The 12766-nt window shown below is 43.9% G+C and overlaps 1 protein-coding gene across 7 annotated transcripts in view; it reads left to right on the top strand.

The window, feature by feature from the left end:
- Positions 1-12766, top strand: part of ARNT2 (aryl hydrocarbon receptor nuclear translocator 2) — an 803119-nt gene that overhangs the window by 215355 nt on the left and 574998 nt on the right. For all 7 annotated transcript variants that reach the window (XM_085644710.1, XM_085644711.1, XM_085644712.1 and 4 more), the window contains one exon: positions 3456-3669. In XM_085644710.1, the coding sequence (XP_085500836.1) occupies positions 3456-3669 (214 nt within the window). The remainder of the gene's footprint in view (positions 1-3455; positions 3670-12766) is intronic.

The raw sequence follows: 12766 nt of genomic DNA on the forward strand, positions 1-12766 counted from the left end.
AGTGCTCCAAGTGGTTGGGTCTTCCTGCTCGAGCTTGTACTCATATGCTGGAAGTGTTAGCAAGAGTATCAATTGCTCAAAAAAATGCTCATGGTAGTGTGACTTTGGAAGGGTATGCTGGGGCCTTGTGCCAGCACATTGTTACGGAACAGTGCCCCTTTATTTGACTTTTGAAGCATTTAAGACCTTGTTCTCCTGTCCCTAAAGATTTCCTGATATCGCTCAACCAAATACGTTCAGGTGCTGCTTAGTAATTGGATGTTCCCTAATGAAAGTAAAGTCTTGCAAATAAAGAACTTATAAGCATAGCGCAACAGTTATTTCGTTCACATTGCTTCTTGTTTGACAGTGTGTTACCCAATGATATGTGCGTCTAAAAATACACTCCCTTAATCATTCAATCAAGATTGATTGAGAAGTTAATGATCAGAGTTAGAAGTTCAAATAGTATTTATATGAAGTCTTGTGCCCAAGCTATACCCTAGTCCCCTTTTATTCCCAGGTAAATATTCAGTCTCCATTTAAGACCGTGAAAATCTGTGGTGCTGTGTACCAAGCCAATCAGAACACTGGGTTTAGGGTATGGAATATATATTTGGTTCTTCAGTGAAGACGCTTTCCATAGTCTAAACCCTGCCTTCTGAGTGGTATTGCCACTAGTACACTTAAGACAAAAAACCAATAATCACATCACCAGCACTTACATCCATCACCTTAACTGATATATACCATGTGCACAGTACATGCTTACATTACTCAATGTTACCTTATTTAGGTAGCACTTTATGTATCAGTCCTTGCTAGTTTGACTAAGGGGATTCCTCACATGCCTTGTTCATATTCCAGTTAAATTTCTGCTCTAGGAACAGTTAGTGTCTCCTGATCCAGGTGATGCCTCCAGACAGTTGATGTCTTCGGTAGTTGTTTGTTGTGTGTATATTGGGGCAGTTGATTATTCAGCTGGGCCGGTTTGTCTAGTGGCGTGACATGTCTTTGCTTAAGGCGGTTGGTGTATCCGATGTTGTTGTGTTCTGTTGAAGTTTGGTGTGACAAAGATTGTTTCGTAGATGATAGCAGATGTTGGATGAGCATGTATGCTCTAGCTCTTTTTGAGGTGCTGATGGCCTAGCTCAGGTAACTGACTTCCCAATGAAGTCCATTGCTGTCACAGAAAGGATATGTTGGTTGTCTTATATCGTGCCCTGTTTAAAGAGCTAGATAAAGGAGGTGTGTGCAGCAGCTCTAATTGTTGATGTAAGGTGTTCATATTGTCGGCTTATTTGTGGCACGCTCGGTCTTGTTTTAGAATGTCACGGTATTGCTCATTTTTAATGACTTTGTTGTAGTTTGTGGCCAACGTGACAGTGGCCCTCACCAGATTGTGGCTGATTGTGTAATTCAGGCTGTTAGTGCTACAATTGCTGCTTGTATCACTCAAAGCGATTATGGCTGATGTTTTAATTTGGACTTGTGTGTATGTTTCAGCTTTGATGCACAGATGAGAAATGTACGTTCTGTCAAGTGATCAGGCATTTATGAGACATTTTACGAACTTATGTTGTGGGTGTAGCTGCTGATATCGCCGCAGGATTAGGCTGACCGGTCTTGTTGAGTTGATCGTCTTGTATGGATTCCAAGTAGCAAGGTGCTGTTTTGCAGTTGTTGATAGTGTGTTGTAGGTTCGTTTGCTGAATTAGTGTCTGCTCTCAAGCACATTTAATGAGTATAAAACCTCATAATGAGGTGTTTGAAGTGTTAGTTGGGTCAGGTTGCCTTTAAGTCCCAACTATTTTTACAGAGTGGCGTTGTGTTTAGAAATGCTTTATTGTTATGAGGTGTTGGATTTGCTTATTGGGCGTAGCTGCTGAAGGTGTAGCAAATGCTGCGTTTGACAGGATGGAGACCTGTTGTACATGATGATGTTCTTCATGTTGAGTGTGCGCTGGGTAAAGTTATGTTTAAATTGAGGAACTCGTTGTGAAGTGGAGATGAAATGCAGCTATTAAATGCCATTTGATGCGCTTTTGATACGGATCGTGGCTGGTGAATGGTTTGTTGTACTTCGAATATTGCTCAAAGTGCACCATTTACCAGTTGATGGGGCCAATATATACATACCCAGCCTGAGTCTGTGTAGTTTGTTGATAGAGTTGTTTCAGTGGTCTATTGGCACTACTCTTGGGACAGTAGATGGCACCCTTGGGCAAGGGATGAAGGTGATAGTTTCGTTTGGAGTTGGAATGGCTGAGCATCGTTCAGGTGATTGATGTCTCCTTACTTGGCAAATATTCCTTGATGAACAAGACGCAAATACAGCGAAAGTCTTGTGTCCAAAGCTCAAGTAGTACCACTGGAGTAAAGTTGCATGCAGGCAAGCACCGTAGCAGTACACTACACGTAAGCCACTTGCATACACATCAAGGCACTATAACACACGGAATGGTAAACCGGGCTAGACCTATGCACAGATGGAACACAGGGGCACTCATTTTGGTGTGTAGTAGATGGCACACTTACAATCCTCAAACCACAAGGGATGTGCTCTAAGACTCTAGCAAACACTGATCGTAGTAAGACACGGGTCGGGCACTAGGGGGCACCAAGGCATATGGACTGCACACTACAGGCACCGTGAATGGAACCTGAAGAGGCACGTGATCTACATTCTTGATATTTTAGTATACACAGTTGGGGCTCTAGGTTACACAGATAGATAGCACTTATGGTGCACTAAGACACGAATATGGCAGGTAGGAAACACAGAGAAGTGCACATGGCACATGCACTCACAGTTCGATGGCAATTACATATATGTATAAATTGGTTACTATAACCCACAGGCACACCTAATGCCCAGGCATGGTAGCACACCGAGGCAATACAACCGTGCATACACGTCAAAGGCAGATTCAGCTTGCTCGTTCAGGGAACATGTATCCATACTGGGAGACACTCAGCCAGTGACTTCAGATACTATGACTTAAACTGAGAGGGCACTTGAGAAACTGGTACATACACGGAGAGCACACATGCTGGTACATACACGGAGAGCACACATGCGGGAACGGGACATATATAGTACAACCCATGCAGGCATCGTGCACTGCTCGTAGTGCAAAATACATACACATTTTACTAAGACTTCGTACACGGGCCACACACAGATTCCACAAAATGAAAATAATATGCACGCACGCTCCCCCCTCCCCGTAATCTGAGAGGTTGCACACATGCTTCTAGTCCAGTAGGGTGCACACTTAGGGCCTCATCCACTGCACACGTGCCATTGCGCGACACACACAGTGGCGGCCAGGCTTGGTACACAGCGTGCACAGGCTGCACGTGCCACGGCTCTGCGCTGCCAGGCTGTGCTAAGGCAGGGTGCTGCTCTGGCTTGATGAACTGCTGTTCTTATACTCTTCCGTTTTTTTCTTCTATTGGTTTGATTCTTTCAGAGAGAATCACAGTGAAATTGAAAGACGTCGGAGGAATAAGATGACACAATACATCACAGAGCTGTCTGACATGGTGCCCACCTGCAGCGCACTGGCACGCAAGCCTGACAAACTCACCATCCTGCGCATGGCCGTGTCGCACATGAAATCCATGAGGGGCACGGGAAATAAATCCACCGACGGCGCCTATAAACCCTCCTTTCTGACAGAACAGGTGGCTCTTTTATCCATACTTTCTTTTCGTTAATGAATAATTTTGACAGTGTCAGGGGCGCTATATGATGACATGCTAGGGTGGTGAATGTATCCCCGAGATCCGGCTGTGTGGATCAGATTGAGAAAGCGAGTGTCCCAGTGCCACACAACATGCCCCTTCCTCGCCACACTGCCTTGCAGAGCAGAGGCAGGTACGTTCCTTCTTAACACTAGCAGGTCCTGCCCAGTGAGTAAACGTCTTTGGCAATGTTTTGTAACGGGAAGCAGTATGTTAGTCTCTCATGCATCAGTTTTTCAGGCCTTCAGAGTCCGCATCGTTCTGTGGAGCTCTGCTCTTCACCGGTAGTCCTGGCTACACTGATGCTCGTTGTTAGAGGAGCCTCTGTTACAGCAAGGCCTCAGACTGGCTGTGTGGCCTGACCTGGGCAATGGCAAACGTGCTGGCACTTTTAGTAGTAGGAGCTGTTCAGTGCAGTTTGTGTCGAGCCATGATGTGGTGTATTGGGTCACTTGCTTTCTCTTTGCTCGGCTTTCCCTCGTTATATGGGTACGATAAACTTGTGAAGTAGTCTATGTGGTGAGGTGCACAAGTCAGTATCAGGACAAGAGCTAGATTAGAGGACAGTGTTAGAGCGAGTGTATGTTGCATTTGTGCTTTTATTAGATTTATGCCTGCATCCGCCCACGGTCCGTGACAAAATCACACTTTCACTGCAGGATTCTTGCCTGTATCTGGGATGGTGCTAAGTTCAGCCAAGTTGTATCCATGTCCTGCCCCAGCCGCCATCTTGAAAAGTGAACAACTGCACATTGACACTGCAGGGAGTGCAAGATTAGATCTTATTTTCCATCGAACAGGTAGATAAAGAAATAGATTCAGCTCCATCAACTAGAACCACTAAAAGCGGGGCTCGCAAGAACAGCTTTTTCAAAGAGCCCAAAAATACGGGCTAAGATTTTCAGTCAGAGTAGTGAAAGCACAGGTCAAGCTTCACATTAATTTTCATTGAGTAGAGTAAGCAGATGCCAAGATTTACAATACAGGGTCACTGAGTGCGGAGGAAACAGGCCACTCTTCAGATCTGTTGTCATTTAACATCAATAGGCAAAAATGAGGGGTAAAAATATGATTTTTAAAATGCCCTGTTGGGTAGATCTGTCGATCAGTCATGCATGCAAATCTTTTGCGGCTCCACACAGATGCGTGTAATCACAATGAATGTGAGTTGTTCAAATTGCATGTTTTGTCCGGGGCCAAAAAATAACGTGGAGGCAGTATTGGTGTATGCATACAGTGTGACTTGTAGAAAGTACAGCATCGTCAAATTGTGAGCATTTATTTGGACACAACTCTACTGTCGACAGATGATGCTGGCGATGTAGCATATTAGTATATCCAAAATGTGAATCCGAAAATACCTGCTCCTTCCTGCAACTTCCTTTTCCCATGGCTTTCCTTTCCTCTCCTCTTCAGCCTTCACATTCTTAATGCCCATTTGATGCAGGTATTCCCACCTACCATTGTCTGTATGGCTAATGCCAGAACCCTCACTGACTTCCACCCTCATAGGCTTTCACTTTGGCCGCGCCTACCCTTCTCTTTTAGCCAGCCTAGTTTACTCCTTCATTCCTGCCGGTGTTCTGTACTCACTTCTTTGCTATTGTGCCATTTCAGTTTCTACTCTATTGTCATCCTTGCCCTCATGTACCATACCTATTTCCTAAATCAATTCATGTATACACGTATTTGCACAGTGCATTGCATGTGGTTAGATTTCCTTTCAGGACAACAGCATGTGCTAGATTTATATACCAAACCGAATAAAAAGCACCCTTTGATGAAAGTTGTACTCCTTTCATCTAGTATCATAAATAGGAGAGAGCCCTTTGATTGAAATGTCATGGATAAAGTCAGTCTCTAGACGGGAGGTAACTAAAAGTTATGTGAGATAATGGACAGGATGTGTTATTTAGATGGGAGTCAGGGGATAGCGATTCGTTTTTTAAAGAAAACTGCAGAATCCCTTATTTGCAGGGCTTGTAAAAAAATAATAATAATAATAATAATAAAATGTCAATTGATAAGTAAATGAACTTTCATATTGATGATTCACTTGAAGTCATCCGTTTGTTGCACCTAGAAGAACTAACAGTAATCAATATAACTGTTTAGCAAGTGCGGGTTGAGTTATTTTAAGGAAGGTGAGGACTTCTTACCTTGCTGTGCAGTAGCCAAACTTTACTGATAAGTATCATTATTGGCTAGTGTAGTTCCATTGCTTATTGACTTGTACTGTTTATGTTGAGGCTAAAAAGAAAATTCCCTGTGAGGGGAGTAAAAAAGGGCCAAATAGTCTTTGAATTGTGATGGAGAAGTCTCTACACGTGTGGTTCTCCTGCACTTAGGTTTAAGCAACTGTTATCAAATATTTATGTTGCACGATTAAAGAAAGGAGTGTCAGAGATTAAAAATAAATAAATATCTAGCAGAAATCAGCTGTCTTTGTATCCCTGTAGAGAGCTAATTTGCTTACTGCTTCATGACCTCATTGCTCTTCTGCTTGCTTCTTGTTGGGAAGAAGAGTCGAACTTACTGCAGTGCTGCTTTATCCTATGTTCCTGTGCCGTGCATGAGTGCCTTGAGACCGGTGCTCTCACTTAGTCAGGCATGATGTTGTCTCCAAGATCACCATCCATATGCATTCCTTGATATTAATCCAAGGAAGGAAACGCTCTGAGGATGCAGAAAAACCTAATCCTCTGGTGTCAACTGTCAGAAAGGGAAAAATAGCTCTTTCTATGTCTGTGCTTTCTTGATTTGCACTTCATCATAGCAAAATGTTTTTTTTAGTTTGGGTTGTGAGCATAGAAATGGGTTTAGTGCTTGGAGCCATAGTTACCGGAACTCCAGCACTGCTTATTTCCTGAAAAACGAAGTCTCGTTTGTAGTTGATAGCCAATATTGAGAGTCCTCCGTGAAGGGAGCAAAAGTAAAATTGAAGAATTACTATGCAGCTTCAAGAGACCCTATTAGGTGGAATTGCATTTTAGAAAAATCCTGTAAGATATCTATATCCTAGGTAACTGAGGTGAGGTGCTACCTGTTAAAACAAGTGTCCAAGGAATGATGACCTATTATTATGGAGTCACTATGAGACGGCTCACGATTTATATATGTTTGTGAATCTACCAAGGTTTATAAACTCGACAGAGGAGAATCAGCCGCCATGATCTTGCTCGACCTCTCCGCAGCCTTTGACACGTCTCCCACCACACACTCATCGGTAGACTGCGCCAGATCGGAATCGCAGACAATGCGCTCAGATGAATGACCTCCTTTCTCACAAGTCACACCCGGAGAACCTGTCTCCCTCTGCCGTCTCTCCCCCCTCCCCTTCCCCCCCCCCCCCCCCCCCCCCACACACAACCCCAGCACACCATCTGTTGCGTCCCTCAAGGCTCTTCACTCAGCCCACCCCTCTTCAACATCTACATAACACCACTCGCAGACATAGTCCGATTTCACAACATCAACATCATCATCTCTTAGCTGATGATACCAAACTTGTCCTCCTCCTCTCAGCTGACCCCACCTCAACGAAGACAAACTTCCACAACTGCATGAAAAACGTCGTAGACTGGATGAAGAACAACTGCCTGAAGCTTAACATGGACAAAACCGAAGTCTTGATCCTCAGCAGACACACCGCTCCCTGGAACGACTCTTGGTACCCATCAGAACTTGGACCCACACCCTCTCCGAAAGACCACACCTGCAACCTTGGTATCGTCCTGGACAGCGACCCTCCATGAAATGTCAGGTCAATGCCGTCTCCTCAGCCTCTTTCCACAGTCTCTGCATGCTCTGCAATGTCTTTAAGTGGCTTCCCATCAGCACCAGGAAAATATTGAGGCAGGCCCTCCTCACCAGCTGGCTGGACTACGGCAATGCACTCTATGCAGGCACCACCACCAAAGTCATGAAAATACTCCAGACAATCCAGCTGCCAGACTGATCCTCTACCTACCCAAGTGGACCCACATCACCCAGCACCTGAAAGACCACCACTAGCTCCCCATCCAGAAAACATGGCAATTCAAGCTTCTGACCCACACCTACAAAGCCTCTCTCCACGACCATGGACCTGGTTACATGAACTACTGCCTGAATTTCCTCCGACCTCCTAAGAACCTCCACTTCCCTTGCCCTGCACAAATACCACTCACACGCCGCTCCAGAAGAAACTGGGCCTCCCACGTCGCTGCCAAGTCCTGGAACACCCTCCACCTCCACCTCTGCACCTCACCCTTGTTGACCCACTTCAGAAAGGGACTTAAGACCTGGCTCTTTGACTAAGACCCGCTCACTGCGCCTGGATACACTCTCAGGTGATAAGTACCGCTTGATTGACTGATCAATTGAGGAATCATTGCATGGATCCAACAATTTTCTTCATATGCAAGAGCTTGTACCACACTTTCTTGATGCAGTCATGTCAGTTGCAAGCTATACCATATCCTTATAATTGTGCTTCTCAACCCAGTAATGTTCCTACTAGGAGTACATTTTTACAATGTTCTGTACGATATCTCTTTGATTTTTGTTTTGTTTTGCCCACTTAGTAGCTGCTGCATAGACAGTTTGTAGTACAGCACATTTATTAAACCTGTGGTGTCACAGGATTTTCAAAACACAATGCAGAAGAGACGAGGGATAAGACTGTCTCTGACTCCCTCACATAGACTTAATCTCACACAACAGAGACATAATCAAAAAAAGTAGATAAGACAATATTGGACGCTAAGAGTGGGAAAATCAATAGATTTTATAATACTGCCCTCACACACCCGAGAGTGTCATGCTTCATCATTGGGCCGCATCATACACCTAGGTGCAGACCAACACCTTAGGTGTAGTGCAATTTTTTTAGAATAGATGATGAAGAAAAGTGGTGAGGGTAGAGTATAAGGAAAAAACAAGCAGAACTTACACAAGTGTGTGCTTCTGAGAGAAAAGAAACGAATAGTCTCCAAAGGAAAGGGACCAAAAGAAGAGCAGAAAGAAATCTAAAACTGTCTCGGGGTTGACCCTCAGACTTTTATTCTTGTCAACCTCTGACAGGATTAAAATAAACAAGATGGGGTATCCAGGGCAGGTAACGACCCTACAATCCCCCTGCTAAAACCAACATGTTTCTGCCAGCTTTATATGTGCCCAACCGGGTCACTCTGGCATTCATCAGGGTGTTGGTCCCTTGGGTTTGGTCTATACCCCTTCTCGGGTATTTTTTTACCTTATTCAATCGGGGTAATATCCCCGCGTCACTCTTTGTGGAATTTCCAAGAGGATAAACATATAAGAGTTTACGAGTAATGCTCTAAACCCGGGACAGCGGGGTAGGGTGCTCTTGTCGTCACACTTACTCCAAAGAGACACTGTCTCCTTACTCCCCTCGTCCGTCCTCCGATGATACCTGCCCTGGATACCCCATCTTGGGAGACTATTCGTTTCTTTTCTCTCAGAAGCACACACTTGTGTACGTTCTGCTTGTTTTTTCCTTATACTCTACCCTCACCACTTTTCTTCATCATCTATTCTAAAGAATTGCGCTCCACCTAAGGTGTTGGTCTGCACCTAGGTGTATGATGCGGCCCAATGATGAAGCATGACACTCTCGGGTGTGTGAGGGCAGTATTATAAAATCTATTGATTTTCCCACTCTTAGCGTCCAATATTGTCTTATCTACTTTTTTTGATTGTCTCTGTTGTGTGTCACAGGATTTAGCAGTATCTCTGTCAATATTAAACCTTTTGCTGCATGTAGTGGTGGTGCTTGGAACATAGTGACCCCACCTTAAATCGCTTTGGACTTTTTTCCCTGTCCTAATTTTATGTCCGGGTTCTTTTAGATGGTCAGTCTGTGTATGTATGTTCCAAGGGGGTACGCATAGCTTTTGGTTTTATGAAAGCAAACATAGAATTTGGACTGGAAAGGGCTGGATGGTGAGAAAGCATAAATTCCTTAGAATTAGTTTCTTAGTAGGATTGCTCAAAGTTCCAAATCTACTGACATCCTAAAATCTTCAGGTGGTATTTTCTGTTTTTTAAACTGTAGGATATTCCTTCTGTGGCAGTATCACTCCCTCTTAAGGGACTGCTTAAGAAGTCTGTATTAGTAGCCTCTCTTTCAATTTTCTGGCTAGAGTGTGGGCTTCCTCAATATAATAATTTTTGATAGTTTTGTCGTAATTTCAAGAATTGTCCAAATGGGAAATTATCCTTGTGATTACAATGGTGATGGCTCGTGCACTTGAGTAAAGTATTCCTTTGTGTGGGCTTCCTACACAACGTGGTGTGTAGTTACCCTACTTTATGAATGTTTCTGAAATCCTGGAAAACTTGATTCCCTGATTAATGTGTTTCATTGTAAACCTAAGATCCATTCTGTGCTCATTGATCCATGCATGGAACAATTTAATACGAGAAAGTTATCTATATTTATGGTTTGGAAGACGTGTCATGGTTTTGCTTTTGGTTTCCACTGAGAATCCTTTATTAAATAACAGCATTTTTTGGTTAACTATAAATTCAGTGGCAACAGGCCGGGGTCTGCTGCAAACATTGTATCTTGTTAATCACTAGAAGAATAACTTGTTAAAGGCTTTTGATGTCTGACGTCTCTGTAGGACTTCACCAGTGGCACAATTAGCTTTAGCAAAAGACTAAATCCAGATATGATGTCATGCTTTCTAACAATGTTAGGTATCCTGCCACTATGGGCTTTTCCAGTCGTTTGAAAGCATTGTTAGACCTTTCAGTAGTGTTTATTTGGTACAGTAAAGGGTGAATGGACTACGAGAGTAGATTGGACTTGATTTCTAATGTTTCTGCATTTTACAAATGAAGATTACACTAAGAATTTCACAATAATGTTGGTCACAAACGGACGTTTGAGTACTTTTGGGTTAGCCTTTTTCTTTTTTAAGGGATGAAACCAAATATGTTTTATTGCAGCCAAAATCACTGACCGACATGGCTTTTTTTTTGTACAAACTTTATTGGTGTTTCTCAATCACATGCAGTATATGAGATTATTGCATTTTTATATTACAATTCGGACCACAATGGCCGGTAAACATATTTTTCTAGGACAGTTTTGGTCTCCAAACATTTACTGCTGTGTACATAATACAAAGTTAAACACTTTGTGTTTTATTTGTAACTTTCATTTGAAAAAGAAGTATGAAACTCCCTCCCGCCTCCCCTTACCCCCACTGGTGGTTACCCATGCCCCAGAAGGAGCATGAGTGATTTCGGTGGTGTTGCTCACGTCACTCTAACGGAGCCAAATTTCAGAGAGTCACTGACTCTGTATAGCCTGTAAGTGTGTCCGGGGTGGAACCCCTTGGTGCCCTGGGGAGGATGCATCCGGTATACGTGGCGTGAATGTGTGTCTTTCTGATTAGGTGTGCAACTTGATAACATTATGTCTATCATCTAGGCTTTCCTAATGGCTAATTAGACTGTTTAGTTAAACCAGGGCTGAGAATGTGTATGTTCAGGTATTCAGTAGATCCAGAGTTTTGAAAGCTACCAGGAGAGTGTCCCATTCCATCGCTATTGTTATCTTCCACAGGCCCCTATATTTAACTCTGCGGAGTGCCCCACTTTTTGGGTCTTGGAACTCATCACAGTGGCCATGTAACTAATTGGAGGAGTACTAGGTTGAGGGCATAAAAATCACTTCCTAGGCTGTTGGAAAAGCCGTCTATTAGTAACCAGTATGCAATCAAATGTTTGTTAAAGGAAAAAGCTCATTCTGTGGCTTTGACTGGGGTATAATGCGAGTTGTCTTGAGAAGGGTGCAGAAAAGTTACTAATTGGAAGTGGATTGAAAGGTAACACTGTCTTGATAGTGGCCTTTGAGCTAAAAGTCAAAACTAAAATGCCCCACACAGTATCAATAGACTGCAGATGGAACATCACTGCCTTAAAGTGCCACGGTTCGATTCCCGGCACTAGCAGCAGCTCAACCAAGCACCCTACAGTGCTTAATTTGTAAAAAAAAATAAGTGGCGGGGCTCTCGTCAGGAGGCCACTGCAGCTTGTACTACACATTGTCCCTGCCCGCTGCAAATGACAGTACAAGCACAGCTACTAACCATCACACTCTTACAAGTGTGACAATTCGTACTATTCCAGGACCCCAAAGTTCTACAAATGGCTTGGGAGGCAGGTATTAGTCTTGTAAATATAAATTGAACTAAGAAACAACTGTTGGGCTCATACCTGAATTAATCAGTCAGCACCACCTTGTGGCAGACTGTTATAAGCCCCGGTGGTGGCAATGAGGTGCTGATGCCGGGCACCGGAACCCACCGGCTCAAATTAAGCACTGGCACCCTGTGACTTTGGGCAATAACTTGCTTAATTGCCACGATGGTGCCCAGCACGTTGAGACCCTTGGGGGTGATTAGTTTGGGCTTTACAAATACCGGGTTAAACGTGAGGTCTGATTAGCAAGCACTGGTACTTTTGTCCTGATGGCATGGAGCAGTACTATGAGAAGGTAATGGGAAAGGGCTAGGTGCAGAAAAAGATCAAATGCTTGTTCAGGGAGCCAGGAGGTTCGTCGCCTGGTTGCAGCTCAGAGCATTTAATGGCACGTGGAGCATTGTAGGGTTGCCTATTCATGCATATCCACCAGGCTCCAGACTGATTCTTTTCACATGAGCATGTGGCCATCTGGGCTGGCTGAGCAAGGAATGATAATGGACGATGTTGCCAAATGACATCAAGGTGCTTGCAGACACAGGTGGAATAAACAGCCTCTATGTGGTCCCAGGAGACTATAGATTACCCTCAAGAGTGAACTGGAAACCCTACCAAAATTAGCTGGCCAAGATCTTTGTGTCCTCGTATTTTTGTGGTGCCCTCGTCTCTGTTTTATGCCTGAAGTCTTCAGTCATTGTGTGTCTCAATGGGCCTAAGGCCAAAAGGTGCGGTTCATTGAGTGCCAGAACGTATCCGAGTGCCCTTGCATGTATCCAGGGTGTGACTCGCTGCACCACTTCTGTCCCCTGTCTGTGTGGTC

This window comes from Triturus cristatus, chromosome 3_1, assembly GCF_964204655.1.
Source record: "Triturus cristatus chromosome 3_1, aTriCri1.1, whole genome shotgun sequence".
In the NCBI taxonomy this organism is placed as follows: Eukaryota; Metazoa; Chordata; class Amphibia; order Caudata; family Salamandridae; genus Triturus; species Triturus cristatus.